At 39.0% G+C, this 12,206-nt stretch overlaps 1 protein-coding gene across 5 annotated transcripts in view; it reads left to right on the top strand.

Moving 5' to 3' along the window:
- The window catches only part of LOC121937905 (myosin-10-like), a 94,463-nt gene that overhangs the window by 75,691 nt on the left and 6,566 nt on the right, over positions 1–12,206 (top strand). For all 5 annotated transcript variants that reach the window (XM_088091291.1, XM_088091289.1, XM_088091290.1 and 2 more), the window contains 15 exons: positions 75–281; positions 1,000–1,137; positions 2,136–2,259; positions 3,184–3,355; positions 4,204–4,416; positions 5,207–5,351; positions 5,667–5,873; positions 7,184–7,288; positions 7,368–7,520; positions 7,596–7,844; positions 9,103–9,315; positions 9,402–9,614; positions 10,594–10,755; positions 10,829–10,957; positions 11,052–11,140. In XM_088091291.1, the coding sequence (XP_087947417.1) occupies positions 75–281; positions 1,000–1,137; positions 2,136–2,259; positions 3,184–3,355; positions 4,204–4,416; positions 5,207–5,351; positions 5,667–5,873; positions 7,184–7,288; positions 7,368–7,520; positions 7,596–7,844; positions 9,103–9,315; positions 9,402–9,614; positions 10,594–10,755; positions 10,829–10,957; positions 11,052–11,140 (2,519 nt within the window). The remainder of the gene's footprint in view (positions 1–74; positions 282–999; positions 1,138–2,135; positions 2,260–3,183; positions 3,356–4,203; positions 4,417–5,206; positions 5,352–5,666; positions 5,874–7,183; positions 7,289–7,367; positions 7,521–7,595; positions 7,845–9,102; positions 9,316–9,401; positions 9,615–10,593; positions 10,756–10,828; positions 10,958–11,051; positions 11,141–12,206) is intronic.

The raw sequence follows: 12,206 nt of genomic DNA, 5'->3' as shown, positions 1-12,206 counted from the left end.
TTGAAAAGTAGAGCGATACGAGTGTGTGGTTATTGGGATGCACGGTTGAAGGTTTTGGTGTTTCTGATGTGCAGCTGGTGGAGGAGAAGAACATCCTGGCAGAGCAGCTGCAGGCAGAGACCGAGCTGTTCGCAGAGGCGGAGGAGATGAGAGCTCGCCTGGCGTCCAAAAAGCAGGAGCTGGAGGAGATCCTTCATGACCTGGAGTCCCGGCTGGAGGAGGAGGAGGAGAGGACGCAGGGCCTGCAGACCGACAAGAAGAAGATGCAGTCTCACATCCAGGTCCGTCCTCAGGATGCGCTGAAAAACTATTCTTGCATTATTGGAAAATGTGTTTAAAAAATAGAACTTTTTAAAATTACATCAAAATATCTTTGCTCCAATCTGAGTCACTTAAAACGCACATCTACAATAAAAACTCCAGAATTTATTTATTATACTTCACATGTGTAATAATGGGGTTTTAAGGTGCAATAATTCTTTAAACTGCAGTATTTAAACCACAGATTCCTCTGCAATTATTCAAATGTGCAATATTCTTCCAACTCTTGAATGTTGGATATGTTTAACACGTGACACATATATTCTTATTGTTATTCTTATTTATGTATATCTTTGTTGTTAATCATAGCATTGCACGCATATTTATATTTTATATTTTTAACCTACACACTAGTTTTATGCATTGCATTGAAGTATAAGGCGCAGTATTTTACACACTCAGCACATTATCCATATTATAATTCAAATATTCACATACTTGTGCTCATTGTTTTCTGTGTTTATTTATATTTTTACACACTCAGCATATTATACATTCTTTTATTTTTGAATATTTACATACTAGTGCTAAGTGTTTATTATTACTGTATTTATATTTTTATATTCTTGTGCTGGCACGTATTTCTACTTGCTATAATGATCTATTCTGGCATCAGAGTGACCGTAACGAACCACGATTTCCCTCCTGGGGGTCGAAATCTTTCTGATTTCTGTTTAGGACCTGGAGGAACAGCTGGACGAGGAGGAAGCTGCCAGGCAGAAGCTGCAGCTGGAGAAAGTGACAGCTGAGGCCAAAATGAAGAAATTTGAGGAGGATATTTTACTGCTAGAAGACCAGAACTCCAAATTTCAGAAGGTGAGACGAGAGACTCTGATCGACTCTCACAATCCCCAAAAACTCTTCCGCTAAACTGCAGTAATAAAGTGATAAAGTACAGCTAAAAGTGACATTACAGGAACACTACACCCCACAAAATCAATAATTAAATAATAATAATGACTTTATTTGTATAAAGGAATTAAGATCAAATGAATAGGACAGACTTACACACATTATTTTATTAATTTTAATTATTTTTAATAGCACAGGTTATAAAGTGATACAAAGAAGAAGACAGGACAGCGAATACAACATAAAACACAAACGCAGATCAATTACAAAAGAGAATAAAAAGCTACACACAAAATCACACGCACATGAAAATTAACTTTGATACTAATTTCAAATTTGTAAGGACATTTAGTGAAAATAGAATTTTAATTTTTTATACTGATGTGTATAAAACACTGTTTTATACAATTAATACCCTAGAGGGAAAAATGTCAGTCAAACATTTTAAACAACTTTACAAAATATATTTTTCACAAAGAGCCTTATATTATTTATTAAAATAAAATAAATAAATAAATAAAAATTAAGGAAAAAATGGGTAGAGGAAAAAAAGGAAAAAGGGCAATAAATCCCCAAAAAGGTAAAAAATAAAATAAGATTACCAAAAAAACCCAAAAAAACAGAATATTTTGAATGATTTTAATATTAAGTTTGAGTCACTGAATGCAGCATCAGCTGCTCTTTATTTGAGAATAAGGAGGTGACTAAGGAGGAGAATATGGAGGAGAATAAGGAGGAGAATAAGGAGGAGAATAAGGAGGTGAATATGGAGGTGAATATAGAGGAGAATAAGGAGGTGAATATGGAGGTGAATATAGAGGTGAATAAGGAGGTGAATAAAGAGGAGAATAAGGAGGAGAATAAGGAGGAGAATATGGAGGTGAATAAGGAGGTGAATAAGGAGGTGAATATGTCGTGCTCAGAGCTCAGATCTGACCTCCCTGTTTCGGTCGCTCCTGCAGGAGAAGAAGCTGATCGAAGACCGGATCAATGAGATGACCTCGCTGCTCGCAGAGGAAGAAGAAAAAGCCAAAAACCTGGGAAAAGTGAAGAACAAGCAGGAGATGATGATGATCGACCTGGAGGGTAAAGGAGCAAAAAAAAACCACAGAATCGTAAAATACTGAAGTGGAATAATTAACCCTTTGCGTTCAGACGCCTTTCACAAGCATTTTAAACATCCGAAACCTGAAAAAACTGGTTTCATTTCTTTGAAAAAACGTAATGAAAGATATTGAGCAACCTTGCAAGAAAAGGCCCACAGATCAAAAAAAAAATGGAAAAGGCAACAAAAAATGGCCTGAAAATTAGCTAAAAGGCGATATTGTTATCATTATTATTTTAAAAAATACTGAGGAAAAAATGTCAATGTCACAAAACTAATCCTATAAGTACAAATATTCAGCACTTTTTAGGTCATTTTCTCTTCTTTCTTTTTTATCTTTTCTTTTTTTGTGCTTATTTTCAGATAATTTTCTTGCAATTTTTACTAATTTCTTGAATTTTTTTTTGGCCATTTCATGTGAAGTTGCTCATCTCCTCCTTCTTGTGTTTTATATTTATTTATCTATTTTTTTATTATTATTATCATTATCATTATTATTATGAGTAGTAGTACTAGTAGTATTAACAATAATAATAACAATAATAATAATAATTTTATTTATTTATTTTCATTTCATATTTAGCCTTTATTTAACCAGGAATAATCCCATTAAGAATCAGAATCTCTTTTTTAGAGGCGTCTGGCCCAGACGGCAGCATGTTGAATTTATCATAAAAGAACAAACAGACAAAAAACAAACAATAAAATTCACACACAACAACATTTAAAACAATCAGCCAGTTAGCAGCATTCAGAAACCGTAAATGTGCATTCAGTGTTCAAAGAGCCATTTTTCTCAGGTTTCAAAGGGTTAACTTAAATTTAAGAATTAAACTACAATAAAAGACACTTTTTGGTGTTTCGTCAAACCGTCCCGTTACATCTGCCTTTTTTTTCTAACTCAGAGAGGCTGAAGAAGGAGGAGAAGACCCGGCAGGAGCTGGAGAAGGCGAAGAGGAAGCTGGAGGGAGAGACTACCGACTTTCAGGACCAGATCGCCGAGCTGCAGGCGCAGACGGAGGAGCTGAAAGTTCAGCTGGGCAAGAAGGAGGACGAGCAGCAGATGATGCAGGCGAGGTAGGAGACTCTGCAGCCACCTCAAACATCCAAATCTGACCAGCTGTGCTCAATGCTGAGTCCCACTGATCATAAATCACCTGTACCGCACAGGTAACGCCCCCAAACGCCATATAAGGGCAGGTTTAGTGCCGTGTGCAAAGACGAGACTGGAGACACGACACAAGAAAGGCTGAAAGAAGAAGTTTAAACTGATGTACTGTTAATAAACTTAAACAAGTTATTGTTTATTTCAGGAATATACATTTAAGTAAAAATGAAAAAAAAAGGTTTAAATAAATTGAATACATTAAAATATTTTAATTAATTTAAATAATTTTTTTGCATGAAAAATAATTTACACAAAAGAAAATAGTTACCAGTTAATTTTCTAATTAATTACTAACAGCTGCATTTCTATATTTTCAGATTTTTGGTTTGAGTGAAAAAAAATCTTAATCAGAAACAGAAAAAAACAGTAACTAATGACTTCAAAAAGCGCAAAGAAAAATACGTTTAATTTTTTCAAGTATCATAATTTTAAATATATAACCATAATGATTATGAATATAGTTTTCTGGAAGGTTTTCCCTGGTTTTGATTAATTTTCTCATAATTACACCTCTTTTTTAGGCTAATTTTCAGGTCATTTTCTGTCACTTTTACAAATTTCTTGCACTCAGTAGGACGTTTCTTGCCAAGTTGGTCATCGCCTTTTTCCACGTTTTTGAAAGAAAACAAACTAATTTCTCAGGTGTCAAAGGGTTAATACAGAATTATTGCACCATGAATTTGCAAAAGGAGAAAATGCAAATATGCATCAATAATTCAGAATTGATGAGGTGTTTCTGACACGTCTGTGGTTTCAGAGGCGAGGACGAGGTGAGCCAGAAGAACAACGCTCTGAAGCAGGTGAGGGAGCTGCAGGCGCAGCTGTCTGAGCTGCAGGAGGACCTCGAGTCAGAGAAAGTGGCCCGAAACAAGGCCGAGAAACTCAAGAGGGACCTGAGCGAAGAGCTCGAGGCCCTGAAGACCGAGCTGGAGGACACCCTCGATACAACCGCCGCCCAGCAGGAGCTTAGGTACTGCACTGCACTCCTCTCTTTTTATTTTATTATTATTTATTTTATTTTTGTACCTGATACAGAGCGGCATTTAGCCAGTCGGTATTATTACCAGAGTTTGTACGGTTATATAAAAAACCCTGGAAAAGTCATATAATTTACAAATAGCAATTTCCAGGCCTAAAAAAGGTTTTGGAAAACTAAATATGCCCTGAAAGTTTTGGAAAAGTCACAGGATTTTGTTTCACAAACCTAACACGTGATATGTTCAAGGACTGTCGTAAAATTTCTTTTTTAGTGTTTCTGGTTGTGTTAAATGATGTGATTTTTTTTTTAAAGAAAATAAGATATTTATTTAGTTTTTTTGATATTTTTTTTTATTTAAAAAAAAATACTTTTTTTGGCATTTTTTAAAAAAAAACTTTTTCTTTTGGCTTTTTTTTTTACAGAAAAAATGTCAACAAAATTTTAAAGGAAAAAAAGCCATTGTTTCTCTTAAAATAAAAAAGGACAAGAATTGCTATTTTTTTCTTTAAAAACGAACAAAAAAACTTTAAGGAAAAGAAAGGTTTTGAGGGCATTTTTTCTTTCTTTCTTTTTTAAATAGCGAAAATGTTCTGAAGAAAATATCCCTTTGGAAGACATATTTAAAAATTGTTGGTACAATAAAAAGAAAATACAGCCAATTAAAATTGTATTCCCCTCCCCTAAAACCAAAATAATAAAAAAACAAATAATGGAAATAAGGTGTCTGAATTCTGCATCATTAAAGTCAACAGGAAGACGTTTCTGTCTCTGTCCTCTGCAGGACAAAGCGTGAACAGGAGGTCGCAGAGCTGAAGAAGACCATCGAGGAGGAGACTAAAAACCACGAATCTCAGATCCAGGAGATGCGGCAGAGGCACGGCACCGCCTTGGAAGAGCTGTCGGAGCAGCTGGAACAGGCCAAGAGGGTAACGTAGTCTCCAGAGTCCACCACAGTCCACCACAGTCCACCACAGTCCACCACAGTTCACCACAGTCCACCACAGTCCACCACAGTCCACCACAGTTCACTACAGTCCACCACAGTCCACCACAGTCCACCACAGTTCACCACAGTCCACCACAGTCCACAACAGTCCGCCACAGTCCACCACAGCTCACTACAGTCCACCACAGTCCACCACAGTCCACCACAGTTCACTACAGTCCACCACAGTCCACCACAGAGAGTGACGTCGCTTCGTCGTGTGACCACACTGATGTTTGTTGTTGATTACGTCCAGTTCAAGGCCAACCTGGAGAAAACCAAGCAGAGCCAGGAGAGCGCCAACAAGGAGCTGGCCAGCGAGGTGAAGGGGCTGCAGCAGGCCAAGGCCGAGTCCGAGCACAAGAGGAAGAAAGTGGAGGCGCAGCTGCAGGAGTTCATGGCCAGAGTCACCGAGGGGGAGCGGGCCAAGGGAGAGCTCGCCGACCGCACGCACAAACTGCAGGTGAGGGGTTAATCCGACGGAGACTTCTGGTTTTGTCAACAACTTATTTTTTCCCAGAATAGTGCTTTTTTATTTACTTTTTATTTATTCAACATGAAAAAAGAAACCGCACGTCCAGCAGACGGCACACTGCAGATGTTTACAGCCCAAACACGTACTTTTGTCCTTTCATGTCCATATTCAGCTTTCTACGTAAAGAAAAACAGCACAGAAAACACAAAACACAAGATTAGAGCACAGAGGGGCGCCTGCTGGCTCAGTGGATAGAGCGGCCGCCCCACATTTAGAGGCTGCGTCCCCGCTGCAGCAGCCGCGGGTTCGATTCCAGCCTCGGCCCTTTGCTGCATGTCACCCACCCTTCACACTGCTGTCCTATCGATTAAAGGCAAAAACACCCTAAAAGATATCTTTAAAGGAAATAAATAGCACAAAAAATAGTATGACAAATCAGTAGTGATAATAAATAGAAATTAAGTTTAAATATCATAATTAAAACAAAAAGTAAACAAGCGAGGACAACAAAGAAAAGGCAAAATAGAGAGGGATGAAAAATAAATAAAAATAAAAGTAACGTCACTGTCAATTTTTCCATAAAAACACATTTTTCACCCTCTCTCTCCACTGGTTTATACTGGTTTATACTGGTTTATGCTGGTTTATGCTGGTTTATACTGGTTTATGCTGGGTTATGCTGGTTTATACTGGTTTTAATGATTTATATTGGTTTATACTGATTTATACTGGTTTATTCTGATTTATACTGGTTTATACTGATTTATACTGATTTATACTGGTTTTTACTGATTTATACTGGTTTATACTGGGAGGCTGCAGCTTTAGCCAGTTATCGTCTTTTTTGCTGTTAGAAGCAGAATCCTCATTAATTATATAATTTTCCTGTTTGTTACACCACCTTACATAATACACCAGTAATAGTGATGTTTTTGGTTAAAACCAGCAACATTAAGCGAAACCACGTAAATCATCAGATAAAAGTGCCGTTAAGATTCACGAAAAAAAAATTGATAATGCACTCAGATCTTTGCTCACTCTTTAAACTCGTTCATAATACTTAAAAAAAATGTCACGCTCAGCTCAGAAAAAAAACCAGCACGAGCCGCTCGGTGAGCTGCCTGCTATCCCATAATGCATCTTTTGCAAAGTCTTTGTATCTGTTTGTTGTTGAGAGCTTGATGCTGCAGATTTCCGTGAAAACAATCGAGTATCATCTTATTTTTACCTAAATGTTTTACAGATAAATTTGTTCTACAGTGACGACCATGTTTTTACCTCTGTGTCTCTGTCTGCAGACTGAGTTGGACAATGTGTCCACCATGCTGGAGGACTCAGAGAGGAAAGGTATCAAGATGACCAAAGACATCTCTGGACTAGAAAGTCAGCTGCAGGACACACAGGTGACGTACGGTGACGTCTGAGCGTGAACCATCAGTCCACAGCATTGAACTAACTGGACAAACGTGCATTTTTATTTAGGAGCTGCTCCAGGAGGAGACGCGTCAGAAACTGAACCTCAGCAGTCGCATACGCCAGCTGGAGGAGGAGAAGAACGCTCTGCAGGAGCAGCAGGAGGAGGACGAGGAGGCGCGCAAGAATCTGGAGAAGCAGATGCTGACCGTGCAGGCTCAGGTTGGACACGTGGTCTCCGGTGAAGGAAACGGTTGTATTTTTTGTTATTTTCATACTGAATTGTGCTTTTCGTAGCTGTCAGAGAGCAAGAAGAAGCTGGAGGACGACGCTGGAATAATAGACGGGCTGGAGGAGATGAAGAAGAAGCTGCAGAAGGACCTGGAGCTGACCGGCCAGCGTCTGGAGGAGAAGACCATCGGCTTTGAGAAGATGGAGAAGACAAAGACGCGTCTGCAGCAGGAGCTGGACGATCTGACCGTGGACTTGGATCACCAGAGACAGATCGTCTCCAACCTGGAGAAGAAGCAGAAGAAGTTTGACCAGGTGAGAAAAACACTTTTATTCGGGATGTTGTGCTGAGTTTTACGGATATTTTTTCCCGGAAAACGACTTAGGATGGAGTGATTTTTCATGTGGAGGTTTGTCTCGGGGCCCTGGATTTGTTTGCTCGGCAGTCGGTGAGCGTCTGCTGCATTCGTTTTTGCGGCGTGTCCCACACAGGCAGCAGCAGTTTGCCCTTTCTGCTATTTTCCAGCCAATTCGGCAGGTCGAATCAGCGTTGGGGAATGAAATCAGTCTGATTGGCAGTGCGGTTCATCACACAAAAGGAGAATCCAAATTTCACGAACACGTGGAAAATTCAACGTTAATTTCTGTTTTTATAGTTTCCGGCTGCGATAAATCGTGTAGTTTTTGGTGATTTTGAAAGAAAACATTCCTGCGGCCTGCAAGTAAGGGCATGTTTTCTTTAGAAATCACCAAAAATGCCTTTAAAAAAAAAAAAAAAAAAAAAGATTAAGAAAAATTAAGAAAAAAGGTCTTTAAAAAATGCCATCCATACAAAATCCTAAAAAAAATGTAGAGAAATAAATGCCAAAATGTTATCTTTAAAAATTGCCAAAAGTTTTTAAAGAAAAAATAATAGAAAGAAAATACAGCCATTTAAAGGTGTGTGCCCCCCCAACCCAAAATTAAAACAGTCCCCCCACTCGATTAATACATTATCTTACATGCCTTTCCCTTTTTGCTCACCCTTTCATTAATAAACAGTTATTAATTTATATAAAGTCATTCAAATATTGAAATAATCTGTACTAATCCTTGTCTGAATTTTTTTTAAAATAATGCATATTTTAAAAAGCTGTTATATAATAATGATTATTGGATTGTTGGTGGCTGTTTCAGATGATGTTTGCTCTTTAAAATTTGCCTGAAAGTCATGGAAATGAATGTAGAAATGTGAATGACTCCTGCCTGTTGGTCTTCTGGTTTCTCTTTTTAAATGACGAAAACAGACAATGCAGAGATACTTCCTCTCACGCAGGCGCAGACTGTGTGAGAGACTGTGTGCAGACTGTGTGTGTCGTCAGGCCGTCGGTTGTACTCTTATTGTGTGCAATAGAGACACAGGCAACAGTCGGCCTCTGTCACCACTCGTTCTCTGACTTTGATTTGGTGTTTTCTGGGGATTCATCCTGCAGCTTTGCATGTTAACGAGATTTCTGGAGACAATTAATTCAAAGAAATTACAAATATATTTCTAAAATGCTGTTGCTCCATCTTGCTTGCTCCCGCTCTGCAGATGCTGGCTGAGGAGAAAAGCATCTCGGCTCGTTACGCTGAGGAGCGTGACCGCGCCGAAGCCGAGGCCAGGGAGAAGGAGACCAAAGCTCTGTCCTTGACCAGAGCTCTGGACGAGGCGCTGGAGGCCAAAGAGGAGCTGGAGAGGATCAACAAGCAGCTTCGGGCAGAAATGGAAGATCTGATGAGCTCCAAGGACGACGTGGGCAAGAACGTGAGTGTCGATAAAACTGATTTGCTAAAAAAAAACCTCAGCAGCAGCGTCGCTGATCACGTCGCGTTCACCTCCTCCTCCGTCAGGTGCACGAGCTGGAGAAGTCCAAACGCACTCTGGAGCAGCAGCTGGAGGAGATGAAGACTCAGCTGGAGGAGCTGGAGGACGAGCTGCAGGCCACCGAGGACGCCAAGCTGCGTCTGGAGGTCAACATGCAGGCCATGAAGGCTCAGTACGAGAGAGACCTGCAGGGCCGCGACGACCAGAACGACGAGAAGAAGAGAGCTTTGGTGAAGCAGGTGAAGAATCACACTGAATACATCAGATACCAGCAGCCCGACAGTTACGTGGTTATTGGCTCTGGAAATCATATCAAGAATAATAAAAAAAACAACCCAAAAACACTTCTTATTTAAAAATAAATGAATAAAACATTGTTAAATCTGTCATCTAACACACGATATGTTGAAAGACAGTCAGGAATTTGAAAATTTTACATTAATTTCTCTTTTTAATGTTTCAGGCTGTGATGAACGGTTTAATTTGATTAGTTTAGAATGAATGTTTTCTTAAAAGATCACCGAAAATGTTTAAAGAAAGAAAAATTGCCTTTGGAATTTTCTTTGAAAATTGCCGAAAAAATTAAAAGAAAATTTCTTAAAGAAAACATGCCAAAATCGTCCAAAAAAAAAAAAAAAATCGCCTAAATTTTTTCTTTGGAAATAGCAAAAAAAAAAATTAATGGAAAAAATGGCCAAAATTAAATATCTCCAGTGAAATCAATAAAAAATCCTACCATTTAAAACTGTATACCCCTCCCATAAGCCAAAAATAAAGAAATGCCTCCCCAGTGCTTATAAAATGATTTGACAAGCCTCTCCCTTTTCGCACCACCCCCTCTCTTCTCATAAATAACGCGCAGTTATTAGTTATATTTATGCTATCCAACGTTTTTTAACTGGTTTTAATGACTGAATGGAGCCATTTTGGTGTCGGTGTGAGCAGCACCGTAACATAAACACGCCAATATTGACTCTGAAAATCATTTCATGATGTGCAACTTATGTAAGCGTAACTTAAAAATTTGATTTGAAAAAATAAATGATAAATACAAATATTGCAAATGGGAACTTTTTAGAAAACCTGCAGTGAGATCGAGAATTTCAGGCTGCAATTATCACAAAAGAAATGAAATAAAATTAAATTAAAAATGCTTCTAAAATGCTGTCGGGACTGTAAATCTCACCTCGCTGAAACCTTTTCATGGCTGCCTCTCAGGTGCGAGAGATGGAGGCAGAGCTGGAGGACGAGAGGAAGCAGAAATGTTTGGCCGTCGCTGCTAAAAAGAAGCTGGAGATGGATCTGAAGGATATCGAGGGTCACATAGAAGGAGCCAACAAGGCCCGAGACGAAGCCATCAAACAGCTGCGCAAACTACAGGTGTTTGAATCACTTCACACACATTCAAACTGCTCTCATTCTCAGCGCTAAAGCGGTATTTTTTCTTCTTCAGGCCCAAATGAAGGACTACCAGCGCGAGTTAGAAGACGCCCGATCTTCCAGAGATGATATTTTCGCCATATCCAAGGAGAACGAGAAGAAGCTCAAGAGTCTGGAGGCTGAGATTGTACAGCTGCACGAGGTACAGGGACATAATATCAGAGTGAATTTTCTGGTGTTGTGTCGCCTAGTTTGGGTTGGAGGGTGCATGTTTGACCTTTGACCTTTATCTGTAGGACCTGGCAGCGTCTGAGAGGGGTCGGCGCCACGCAGAGCAGGAACGAGATGAGCTGCAGGACGAAATCTCAAACAGCACCTCTGGAAAGTAAGTTACCCTCGCTGAATACGCCACACCGATGTATCAGTAATATCAGTAATATCTGCAATATCAGTAATATCAGTAATATCAGTAATATCTGCTTTATCAGTAATATCAGTAAAATCTGCAATATCAGTAATATCAGTAATATCAGTAATATCAGTAATATCAGTAATATCTGCTGATGGGCACATCTCCTGTTTATAAAGTCTTTTAACCTGCACAAGTCATATGAGGACTGTTTTATAAATGTATTTATTTATTTATTAGCAAACCCTAGCTGTTTTTTCCTCATGCAGGCTTTTTAAACTATTTTTGTCACCATTTAATATATGATATGGGGTGTGTTGAACTGTATTTATGTGAATGTTCATTAGTCATCATCAATTTGTCGTAATTAATTTGTGTGTGTGTCTGATGTATAGCGCTGAGTGACACATGCTATATATGCACTATTTATAGATTCATATAGGGGTCATACACATTAATATCGCGATATTTTGCGTGACGATATTATGTCGCTTTACGGCCGCCAAATATCGATTTTTTAAATTATTTTCTATTGATTGCAAAAATGTAAAAAAAAGCCTTTAGTGTTGGAGAAATGAAATAAATTGCTTTTTAAGTCCACATGATGGTGTTGTTGAGCCATTTGCCGGTGAGGTCGGAAGCGGTGATCCGCTGTGCAGGAGGGAGGTAGTACATCAAAGATGGCGGCACAGGAGAGGGACGCAGTGGACGCACCGTCGGCGTTTACATCAAACTTGTGGATTTATTTCGGATTTTTTAACAAGGAAGGGACGGAAGAGATGGGCATGACTCGTGGGGTTTGCAAGGAGTGCAGCATGAAGGTAAAATACCGTCGAAATACGACGAAGCTCAGGGCTCACCATCCGGAGGTAGCGTTAGCCGACGACGGTAAGCTAATGCTAAGCTAGCCCCGCCGATAAAAGATAAAGATAAAAACCGAGTGGTGTTCACTGACAACGTTATGTTAATATACTGAGATCCTTTTGTTTTATTAGATTAACAATGTGTTCTTAATTTTTGTAATATGACGTTGAAAAAGGTT

The sequence above is a fragment of the Plectropomus leopardus genome, chromosome 18 (assembly GCF_026936395.1).
Source record: "Plectropomus leopardus strain MGB_pleo_1.0 chromosome 18, ASM2693639v1, whole genome shotgun sequence".
Taxonomy (NCBI): domain Eukaryota; kingdom Metazoa; phylum Chordata; class Actinopteri; order Perciformes; family Serranidae; genus Plectropomus; species Plectropomus leopardus.
Note: the sequence above shows the minus strand (reverse complement) of the source record. Positions and strands in the feature narration are given on the sequence as shown.